At 33.7% G+C, this 11,785-nt stretch overlaps 2 protein-coding genes across 5 annotated transcripts in view; both read left to right on the forward strand.

The window, feature by feature from the left end:
- On the forward strand, window positions 2,505-8,527 carry LOC105160376 (probable protein phosphatase 2C 76). 4 transcript variants are annotated; one of them, XM_011077715.2, is made up of 9 exons: window positions 2,505-2,864; window positions 3,516-3,810; window positions 4,536-4,663; window positions 5,231-5,329; window positions 5,666-5,824; window positions 6,484-6,570; window positions 7,018-7,109; window positions 7,438-7,512; window positions 7,985-8,527. In XM_011077715.2, exons 2-9 carry the CDS (start codon window positions 3,710-3,712, stop codon window positions 8,237-8,239), a joined length of 996 nt encoding a protein of 331 aa, XP_011076017.1. In that variant the 5' UTR covers window positions 2,505-2,864; window positions 3,516-3,709; the 3' UTR covers window positions 8,240-8,527. The 4 variants fall into 4 exon arrangements, with proteins under 4 accessions (XP_011076017.1, XP_011076018.1, XP_011076019.1 ...); XM_011077716.2 differs by having other exon boundaries at window positions 3,519-3,810; XM_011077717.2 differs by having other exon boundaries at window positions 2,505-2,695.
- The window catches only part of LOC105160378 (meiotically up-regulated gene 184 protein), a 4,050-nt gene continuing 1,844 nt past the window's right edge, over window positions 9,580-11,785 (forward strand). Inside the window, exons 1-2 of the mRNA XM_011077719.2 lie at window positions 9,580-9,774; window positions 10,814-11,785. The exon at window positions 10,814-11,785 is cut by the window's right edge and continues 1,844 nt beyond it. Coding sequence (XP_011076021.1) covers window positions 10,886-11,785 — 900 coding nt within the window. The 5' untranslated portion in view covers window positions 9,580-9,774; window positions 10,814-10,885. The remainder of the gene's footprint in view (window positions 9,775-10,813) is intronic.

Below are 11,785 nucleotides of genomic sequence, written 5' to 3' on the forward strand. Positions count from 1 at the left end.
GAATCTAAATAATATCTATTATTATAGTAGACAAACACCTATTATACAGTCGAACAACATCTAATGCATATAGGGGGGTTCAAACCCATGACCTCTAAAATGATGAAGCTTCAGTTTCGCCAATTCAACTAGACCTCATCGGTTATATATCTATGTTGGTGTCCGACTGTGTTGGTGGGGAATAAAATAAATAATAATTGCATATACTTTTTCTAAAAATTAGTGTAATTATACATTGAATAGTATCTGAAGTTTGTTAATAGACAAGATTAGTGAATATTAAAGTAAAAATTGAATGGTTGAATAATTGAAAAATAGGCAAGTTTAGTAAATATTGTACATAACTTTGTTAATAGCAAAATATTTGAAAACAAGAAACTATGTCTTACTCAAATTTTAGATCTTAACAAGAGGAACAATTTGAAGTCTCGAAGAGTTAGGCCTGCTACATTTGTCACTTTTGCTTAAGATAAGAATAAGAGTATAGACTATAAATTATTTAATATCAATTACTTATAGTTATTGATGATTGATATTTATTTATATAATAATTGAGTAATTCATTTTGATATTTGACTTTTGTCATTAATGTCATTTTAGTACCCGACTAGTTACAAGTAACTCCAAAATGGTACTCAAATTTAATATCATTTAATACCCAATTGATGTTTTTCATTTATTTTTTTCTGTTATATTCTTACGTAATCACAATTTTACCATAGATGCTAAAATAAAATAAGTTAATATACCAAACAAAATTGAGTAAATTTTAATCAATATATTGTATCTTTAATTGAACCATTTGACTTTCAAATTTTATATTCAATTATTAGACCTGATAATAACATTTCTTTTATTTGCCACCAACTTTCTTTATAAATACTTATAAGATAGCTCATTATTTGGTAATAAATTATCTTAAAAGTCAACCTCAAGATATATTGCAAGCTCGAAAAAATTTAATTTTTATCTTTATTTTTGAAATTTTATATATACAATTTAAGTTTCTACAATCAAATTTTAATATTTGGTTTCAATACAAGTAAATATCTTTGATGATGAATTAAAATATTTACGTCCTATATCTTTAATATATAACTTAAACAAAATTACTACTTTAAATCTATTTATTAAGTGAACTTACTTGACTATAATTATAAAGCTACAATAATAATTTTTTTATAAATATTAAAAGTAAATATAGTAAAAAAAAAATACAAGAAAAGCCAAAATAAAGAGAAATATATTGATTGGTTTTTATTCAATTTTGTCTTAACATAATTATTATTTTACATTTTTAACTCTAATGGTAAAATGGTGATTACTTAAAAAGATAATACCAAAGTATTATAAATAATGAAATTCGGATATCAATTGAACCATTCGTAATTACTCAAATATCAAAATGACATTAGTAATAAAATTCTGAGTATCAAAATAAGATTTATCTAATAATTTAAAAGAAGCTGGTTCATTTTATTTTTACATAATTAAAATTTTATAAAATATATTTTAATTATTAATTAATTTAATTCATGCATAGTACATGATACACGCTAGTGTATATATATATATATATATGTCAAGGATGGTGACTTTTATCCAAAATAATAAAAGCAATTGCGTAAGTTGACTGTTGGGTCTGAAAAATGAGGAAAGACAGAGACAGGGCAATACAATTTGTGGCATGCAATATTATAAGCAGTATATGGACGGAAGATTTTAAAATTTATTTGGATAAATTTAAATTTGAAGAATTTCAAAATGAGTCATTTGAAATTTTTTCGCCTAATTTTGTATGATGTATTTCTCATGTTCCAACTTGCAACCATTGAATGACAATACAAACACCTGAAATTAAAAATATTGCTTTAAAAGAGATTTAGCAGTCGTGCACACACATAGGAAATAAAAAAGCCTTAATATGTATGATACCACTTTTGGGTGGAGGGCCTATTTACTATTACAAGCCAATGCGTTTCAAACCCTTAAATTACAAATAGATTATAAAATTATAAATCAATATACACAAAGTATCAAAGCAATAAAAATCGGACACACAAAAGTTTAGAGAGCCAGATTCGTATTTTGGCTTTCCTCACAGTCACGAAAATTGGGTGCCTTTATGCTTCTTATTTCTTAAGATAATTAATTGAATATGGTGATCACAATATAATTTTTAATATTTTTATAATAAATTTTAAATCGATTATGATACGCAGTCTTGAAAAGCTAAGTTGCAACTTTGGGTTATTCAATGCGATTTCTGGTTCATTATGTAAAAGTATGATTTCAAAGAAAGATTTATTAAAGTACTTATATGTTAGTAGATAATCAAAATAGAATTATAATTATTTCTAAGTATTGATAGAACTTTTTGATTTTATTTTATGAAATTAAATCTAGTCATATAATAAGTTAAAGAAAAGTTACAATGTAAATGCCACGTGGGCACATTGTCTTGGGGTGTAAGCAGATTCAAAACTCAATAATACATCGCGTCTTTCTCTCTCCTACTCTATTCTATTCCACCCCCGCAACGGAAACGCATTCATCTTCCCTGAGCCTGAGGGTTTCCAGATTTTGTGAAGCATCTCTTTCTTCTTTCACATTCTACCACAATAACGAGCATTTCTGTTAGCGAGGAATCGAACGTTTCGGATCTTCTACCCGATTCACACAGCTGGATTTGAAGGTTGAATGTGATCGAGCTCTACTCGTTCGAGACGTGAATTATGTGTCTATTTTTCCAAATCAGATTTGTTCTTGAATAAATAAATTCTTTATTACGATAATGGCGGCAGATCCACATCTCGCGATGTGGTTTTGCAGCTTGAAGAGCCAGATAATCTGAAATTCTGAATGTAAGAGCCGCGTTTTCTTTTCTTTTATTTCTTTTTTTTTTTAATCTGCTTTTCTATTTTTCTTTTAAATCAAAATCTGCGGGTTGGTCGTGAAGTTTATGGGATTACAAGAACTTAGTGGAGCATGCTAAGCGATTGTACTGCTTCGTTTTGAGATTAAATACGTAGCAAAATGAAAGCGGCAAATTTACACCGGTGTTATAAAATAATTGAGGAAATAAAATTTGTGCCGAGTATAAAAGGACGACTTTATTGAGTTTAATATGGTTATTTGACTACTGTGTCAGCTCAAGATTCAACCTTTTCAATTATTTTATTTATGAGCAAATCGAATAAAGGTCTATTTGCTGCATGACTTAAAATGAAATAGTGTCCATGGATAGTTTACGTGGTATGCAAAAAAAGTTGTCTGTACTAAAAAGTGTACTTTATCGTGACAAAAGTGAATCTATTTAAACCTTATTGTTTCCTGTATTCTGAGCTTGAAGTGGAGAAACAGAGGATTTGTTTGTTATGTTAAACTATCTCAACTCGGTCTCCCATTTTCATCAATAATTACTGATTCATGTTAATCCGTTATATTCACTATTTTCTTGTTAATATGATGGAAAAATGTGATGCTGATCTTCTTTCTCTTTTTCTTCTTCTTAGTAGGTTGGCTTATTACTCAAAAGTTAAGATCAAGGATCTGGTTAAGTTGTTATCAACAGCTTTTTGAAGTCTGTATTCTTTGTGTGGGACATATTGGGAGATACACTGAGGTGAGGCAAATTGGCTGCAGCGGTGGAGGTTTCAATGCAACTTGCAGCTCAACTTATTTGTGGTCGTGAGTTTGAAAACCGAGAATGACAATGTTGGATCCTGGTGCAACTTCTAAAGGACCAATGAGTGATACATTACCTGAGAAGGATGAGAACGGTGGTTATGCCAGTGGAGGATGGAAGAGGTGATTGAATATGTAGGATTTAATCGTGTTATTTTTATCTAAGAATATGGGTCGGATAGTTAGCTACTCAAGTAAAGTTTTGGTTGTTATCCTTGCATCTCTTTGTAGTGTGAATAATCCAATAAAGATTTGGCAAACCCAGAAAATCTCACCTTTTATATTTGGCATCACTAATGAGTTAATCAAGCATATGTTTTGGTGATTATCACAGAACCTTGATGGTAAAGTACACAGTATTAAAACTAATCACTGATAGTGAGATCAGTGTGGTGTTTTTCAGAATTAGTTGGTGGATTTGTCTGTACTTTTATTTTCTTTGTAAGTTATTTAATGGAGGATAGAGTGTTCTATTACATGAGCATTTGGCAATGTGGTTTCCTTCCTGAAAGGAGAGGAAGGATTGCTTTTAATGATAACAGATTGTTTCTTAATGTTAAACTAAAAGTTCTTGGATTGTTCCTTATGGACCTTATCTTTATTGATTTGACTAAAGTCTTGTTCCTTCTATGTTTCCTCAATTACATATCAAGGCATGCTCGAAGTTTACCAAATGCAATGCTCATTTTTCTATATTATGGAATAGTTGAAATTACATGCAAGGTGCATGGTGTATTAGCTTTCTTAAACAAATATCAAATTTTCGCTGCTGAGTTTGTTTACTCTTATGTTATGAGCATTGTAATGTTATTTCAAGTCACATTCACATTTTGTTTCCTGGTTGGCAGTGGAGATGGAAGATTAAGTTGTGGGTATTCTAGTTTTAGAGGAAAAAGGGCTAAGATGGAGGATTTTTATGACATTAAGACTTCGAAGATAAATGGACAGTCTGTCTGCCTATTTGGGATCTTTGATGGTGAGCTCTTCTCTTATAGTCCTTCATCTTGAAGCTTAAATTATTTGCTAATTAAATGGAATACCTGCTAGTGGGTGCAATCTGCAGTAAATGGCCCATGTAAAGACAAGAGTTGTCATATAGCAGTCCTTAGTGGTTCTTAATATATGCATGAATTGAAGCTGCTCACAACTGCCTATTTTACGTGTAACTCCAAGAGTTTGGAGATGACCTGCAATAAGGGAATTAGGACTGGTAGATTAGCTTAGAACTCCTAGTGCTAGCTGTCTCATTTAGATTGTTCAAGTCCATTTCTTTAGCGAACCTAAGTGAGCTTGGCGACTCAAATTGATCATGATAAAAGGTCTCTGGCTTGAGCTTGTTCATGACCACTCTCTATTTTAACTTTTTCCTTTGAATCTGAAGGCTAAAGCAAGGTAGATGCTAACTTTGACTGCATTGCATGCTTTTAAAAGTAGAAAAAGTCAAGCTTCGAGCTAAATGCTTCTCATATTTTCTTTGGACCTAATTGTGCAGTGGAAATTTCGTACTCGTCTTCAGTCTTCTAACAAGAATTCGTCATGGCAGGTCATGGAGGCTCTCGTGCTGCTGAATTTTTGAAGGAACATCTTTTTGAGAATCTCATGAAACATTCAGAATTTATTACGAACGCGAAACTAGCAATAAGTGAGTTGCAAATTATGAGTCATCACCTTTTATTACCAGAACATTGACGTGCGGTTGCAGGGTGGATATTACCAGACTCTGATTAATATGGGTACTCTGCATGTCATGTATAACCTATATTATATAGCATGTGTATGAAACTAGTCTCATAGAAAATGATTGCAGTATTAGCTTATATCTCATCTTGAACTACTTATGCTAACCTTTCTTTTTGTTGCATGTCTTGAAACATTAAATTCTATGGAAGATGGGTTACCAATGAGTGGGTTTTTATTAGTTTGTTACATTCTCTCTTTTAGCTCCTTGGGGCACCCTAATGATTATATAAAAGTACAGGTCAGACATATCAGCAAACTGATGCAGACTTCTTGGACTCCGAAAAGCACACTTTCCGAGATGATGGCTCTACAGCTTCAACAGCTGTTCTTGTTGGCAATCACCTTTATGTTGCTAATGTTGGAGATTCCCGAACTATAATATCAAAAGCTGGAAAAGGTACTAAAAGTTTTCAGCTACTTTTAGTATACCTTTAATTCTGAAGGGAAGTCCTATAGTCCTTCCCCTGCAGATAACACTATTTATGAATCTTCTTTAAATGTTAACCTCTGAATTATTCCATGATATAAATGTTGTTGGTTGCTATTCTTTGGTGACTAACTACCAACAACTCTAATGAAAATTTAAATCTAATGTTTTTCTGGAAATGCAACCAGTTAGCAAAAGTGATACTTTTGTTGTAGGATCAAGATACTTTTTACCATCACAATCCTAAGCACTGTATCTGACCCTGCATGGTGTTCTGTCATGTTCCAGCCAAAACTTGATGCTGCCTGCATGTGGAAAGTTTTGTGATTTTTGGGCTTTGAAAGCCTTTGAAATATTAATTGGCATAAGAAATGATCTATGATCATCGCTTGTCTTTTACATGTGAGTACGTTCTAGTTCCTAAAAATTGGTTAACATGGGGTAGATAGACAAATCAAGAGATTGGTATTGTGGTGATGGGATATTGAAGTGACTTTCTTAATTTTTGAGTATCTATGCTTCTACAATATTTTGACAGCATCCACTTTGGTTGCTGGTGAGGATGATGATTATTTCGAGTTCGGTGGTACGCTACACAAACTATTGAGGTAATTTTTCTTGTTTGACAGCAATTCCGCTATCTGAAGATCATAAACCAAATAGAAGTGACGAGAGGAAGAGAATTGAAAGTGCCGGAGGTGTTGTGATGTGGGCAGGTATAACCCTTCCATGTGTCAACTTCTTGCTTACTGGATGTTTTTGCAATGTAGCAAGAATCTTCCTTGTTGACTGATTATCATGTAGGATATAGGGAGAGGTTCTGTTTTATGTCAGCAAGAGTTTTTGCTCATTAGTTCCTTGCCAAAGCAACAAGTGGTACTTTAGCTTCTATTTGATCAGCAATAATCTAACTGAAGATCTCTTTCATGCAATATATTGAGTTGGCTTATGATGCTTCACATAACATGGATAATGGAGCCTTATCCATGGACTAAATGATCTTTGTATAATTCTTTTTACTTCAGATTGTCATGTCAGGAGAGGTCATTTATCATTGAAAAGGTTATTGGTGACAAGTAAAAAAGAAAATAAAATAAATTATCTAGTGGCATTCAATACTTATAAAGCAGCTGATGTACCTTGCATCACTGCTATTGCATTAGGCACTTGGAGAGTTGGAGGTGTCTTGGCCATGTCTCGTGCTTTTGGCAATCGCATGCTGAAGCAATTTGTTGTGGCTGAACCTGAGATTCAGGTACTCTTCAGAATTTTAATCATCGTTGATTACTTCATATTAATAACTCTGTTGGTTCATAATGATGAACCACAACCAGCCTCCCGAGTGTTGTGTTATCACAAATTTGAGTTTTGCCAATCATAGAAACGAATCAATAAGTCATTAATCAGCCAGAGCCAGATACAATATAAACTGATAGAGCATAGGAGAGTAGGTAGATGTACTCAGTTGGTGTTTGCCACGAAGCGCAGATATTGGTTACTATTGTTACTTTATTTGTGCATAGATGATCATGGAGTCATGTCATCTAGTCGGAGTTTTTTCAACTTTTCTTGTCACTTTGTAGGAGCAAGAGGTTGACCAAGATCTTGAAATGCTTGTGCTTGCCAGTGATGGACTTTGGGATGTTGTACCTAATGAGGTAATCTTTCTGATAGACAAAGATCCTCATTTATCATCTATTCTGAATCTTTATCTTCTTTTGGGCCCTTTTATGTATTAATCCAGTTTTGCCTGTTACAAACTGGTGTTTTAGATACTATTAATGGAATTCAGGCCTATCTTTATATAACTAAATAATTATACAAGATATTATGCAGAAAACTGCAGGAATCCCCTGATGGATCATCATCACTATATTTAATGATAACTAAGTTATGGATGCAAGTGAATACATAAAAGAGACAAGATATTACTAATGCCTCTTGACAAACCATCCAGGACTCTTACTTGTAAAAATGTGATTTTGACTCCACAGTAAATATTTTGATATATGTTTTAGAATTATGTGCCTTCCACAAAAATATAGTATAAAATGAACACCAAATGAATATCTCAAAACTATGTTTAGCATTAGTATCATCAGTAGTTATCCCCCTTCGCATTACTTTCAGGATGCTGTCTTGATAGCGCAAACAGAAGAAGAGCCCGAAGCGGCTGCTCGGAAGTTGACAGAAACAGCATTTAGTCGTGGTAGTGCTGACAATATCACCTGCATTGTCGTAAAGTTTAACCACCAGAGAGGGGTACCTGAGCAAACCCAGCAGCATCTCAGACTCAGTGCTGAACCCTCGGAAACTCAGCAAAGTAGCAAACCAGATGCTGAGGAATCCCAGCAGAAACCCGTAGCAGATCCACAGGAGACCTAACACAGTTGATGATTTTATGGACACTTAATTTGCACGACTTCCACATGCAACCTGAGTAATAACATTTCATGAGCTGAGGGGGGTTGTGATTTATTCATTCATTGGTTCGTTTCTTAAAGTTGTCTTGTAATTTATATCGCCAGTGTGGTTGTAAGTCGATGCTCATGAAGGTGTTTTTCTGGGTCAATTAAATGAAGACTGGTATAGTTGTTCGTTCATCATCTCTTAAAAGTTAGTAATTTCCCACACTTCAAATGATAGTATTTTGTAATTCTTTTCTTATACGAAAATTGGTGGTCTCTAGGTTTCCAGTTCATGTCCTCCACTTTCCTGTTTTGTCTCTGGAAAGCCTACAATACCATTGATTGGTTTATTCTGCTTAGTTGCATTAAACTCTTTGCATTCTTTATGAAGAAGATTGGATCAATCATCGGGGAAGTCAATATATATTGTGAATACTGTAGGATTATTGCATCTTCACCCATGTCAACACCCTTCGAATTTCATTTACACTTCAAAACTATCTTACAAGTTTTTACCTCCATCAATATTCACTCAATAAATCAAACCATGTGCCATTTGAAATTGACTGCTGAAGAGCAACAATCCATTTATAGAAAAGTTGATTAAAAATTGGACCAATGTCCAGAACATGACTTGCAAATGCTATTATACATGTGGTGTGTATATATTGAATAGATTGAAAAAAAATGAGGTTTTGCAATAGAAAAACTAATCCCAAATAACTTAGCTTTTATGCTATGTCCCTTAATGCCTATGCCATACTAAGTTTGGAGAAATAATATTTGTTAGCAAATAAAGTATCGTTTTTTTGAAGAATAACTCCTCAATTTACTAAAATTACCTCTAAAGACCTAAAACAATTTAAGTTTATTTATTTTTTTTAAGATGGACCAACTGAAATTTTAAATGAACAAAAATCATTGTTTAAATTGTAAAGAATATTAAATTATGAGTTAAATTATATGCAAAGATGAACTGAATCACGTATCTGTTGCGAGTTTACAATGAAAAATAATAATGTATGAAAAAGAAGATTTTATTTAATTGGATACGGTGCGGATAATCGGGTAGATGTTGATATACGAATAAGAGATGAGGTAATTCAGTTGGAGATAGAACGAGTAAATGCAGAAAACGTTATAAGAGTAGAATCGAATAAATTAAAGTTTTTGAATTTTTAAAATTACAAAAAGGGGCAAAAAAGGTACTCTAGTTAAAAAAGTAACTCTAGTTAAGCTCAAATGTACTGGTTAACCCTAGTTAATTTTAGGTCTAGTTAGTGTTAACCAAAGGTTGGTTTAAAACATAAAAATGAAACCCTACACCACACTACATTTTCAATTTCAGATTTTTTAGGGCCTTTCAGATTTCTTCTTTCTCTTGGGGGGGTTTGACTAAAAAACTTTTGCAGTCCCCCAATTCAATTTGGTGGGAAAAACTAAATTAAAAAAAAAAAGGAAAAAATCCCGACAAATTTCGCATCCTGCTCGTTCGAGTTCCGAAATTAAAGGGTAATTTCTCCTTCTCTCTTTTATTTTATATAATGAATTCTATTTGAGGATTGAAAATTTTGGTTCTGAATCTAGGGTTTCTGAACAGTGCATGAATCTGAATTTTGGTGTGGAATTTGGGTTTTGTGTTTGTCCAATCATTTCAGATCCATTCTACTGGTCTATTTTTGTTGAATTTTGTTTTATTTGTGATTCGTGAGTTTTAGCCATTTTTTTGGCATATTTCTGTGGTAGTGTTGAATTGTTATTTTTAAATCAATGCTGTTAGAACTTGGAATTAAGATTTGATGTAGTAGGCTTTGTTGCCTTACAACTGACAGATTTGATTTAATGTCATTCTTCACGGACTCTGGCGCTTAGGTGTCTTGTGTTTTTGTTTCTCTTTTCCTGTAACTTTCACTGGATTCTAAAGGAATTTGCGAATTTGCATTTGAGTGTTTAAAGAAAAATAAGCTACGGATAGTGGTTCATACTTGTTTACACTGTTTTAAAGCTCAGATTGTTCGCCGACTCATAAAACTGATCGGGTCTAGATCACTAAACCGTTTTGAACCCATGATCGAAATATAATATTATATGAGCAACTTCAATTTTCTTTTATAGTTTTTCTTTTGGTTCTTTGTTGATAAGCTTGGTTCTGATCTCTAAGACTTAAATTTGTCATTTAATGAACCTTTTTCCTTCTTCCTTCTTCCTTCTTTGTTGTCCCAATATTGGAGACTGGAACTCATGATCCACCGATTTGATGCTTTTCGGTGTTGTAACTTAGGAGGCCAGTATATTTGAAATTGAGGTTATCGATCAAAAAACTGACTTACGGGAATACAACTGAGATAAGCCTGCTCTATGAATATCACTTGGTTCTCAACGTTTTTCTGTTGCATGATCTTTAATTTTTTATAATCACTTCTACTTTAACGCTTGAAATGAATCAGGTACTTGAGAGTTAAGATTTAAGAGGATCTCTGTTATGCAGAGATTTTTAGTACCCAGCACTTTATATTTTGGTTGTGTTCAGCTGGTCTTTGGATGTTAACAGGGTTTGTCATGCTGTACTGAGACCGCTGTCAATAGTCAGGCAAACATTTGAGAGGCAAACCAGTTGCAAAGTATGGAGTGCAATAAAGATGAAGCCCTCAGGTCAAAATCAATTGCTGAGAGCAAGTTAGAAAAAAAGGATTTTGCTGGTGCAAAAAAATTTGCTTTGAAGGCACAAGCTCTATATCCAGGTTTGGATGGTATTTCTCAAATGTTGACTACAGTTGATGTGTATGTTTCTGCAGAGAATAAGATAAGTGGAGAAATTGATTGGTATGGGGTGCTTGGTGTGAGCCCGTCAGCTGATGATGAAACAATAAGAAAACAATACCGAAAATTGGCGCTCATGCTGCATCCTGATAAGAATAAATCAGTTGGTTCTGATGGTGCATTTAAGCTTATTTCAGAGGCCTGGAGTTTGTTATCAGATAAGGCGAAGAGGTTGGCGTATAATCAACGGAGGGGCTCTAAAGGATTTCAACAGAAAGTTCAGGTGCAAACTGGTGGTCCATCAGTACCATCCAGGCCAAATGGTGTATTCAACTTTGCGAGCAGGACGACATCAGCTCCAAAAACCCAAAACACTAGTGGGAAGGCACCGCCTACACCAACTCCTACTCCATCTCATCAAAGAACTGATACTTTTTGGACCATCTGTCATCGATGCAAGATGCATTATGAGTATCTTAAGATGTATCTCAACCATACTCTGCTTTGCCCCAATTGTCACGAAGCCTTTATGGCTTCTGAGACAGCTCCACCTTTCAATTATTCTAAAGCATCGCATCCAGTTCCTCGGCAGCGACAGCATACTTCAAGTGATCAAGTCCCTAGTCGAAATGCTCCAGTTGCTCAAAAAGCAGGACCAGGTCAAGCAGGTTCAAGTTCATCTAGATATCCGCAGTACCAACAGGATTTACTTTCTCGAACAGCTAGTGCTGGTGGCAGAGATCCTTCTATAGCTGCAAAAGCA

This window comes from Sesamum indicum, linkage group LG4 (genome assembly GCF_000512975.1).
Source record: "Sesamum indicum cultivar Zhongzhi No. 13 linkage group LG4, S_indicum_v1.0, whole genome shotgun sequence".
Taxonomy (NCBI): domain Eukaryota; kingdom Viridiplantae; phylum Streptophyta; class Magnoliopsida; order Lamiales; family Pedaliaceae; genus Sesamum; species Sesamum indicum.

Bases quoted from the DNA above. Each gene is read 5' to 3' on its own strand.
- LOC105160376 (XM_011077715.2), top strand. From the start codon at position 3,710: ATGACAATGTTGGATCCTGGTGCAACTTCTAAAGGACCAATGAGTGAT. The intron at 5,330-5,665 runs GTGAGTTGCAAA...ATAAAAGTACAG, and splicing joins GAACGCGAAACTAGCAATAA to GTCAGACATATCAGCAAACT. The intron at 5,825-6,483 runs GTACTAAAAGTT...CTTGTTTGACAG, and splicing joins AATATCAAAAGCTGGAAAAG to CAATTCCGCTATCTGAAGAT.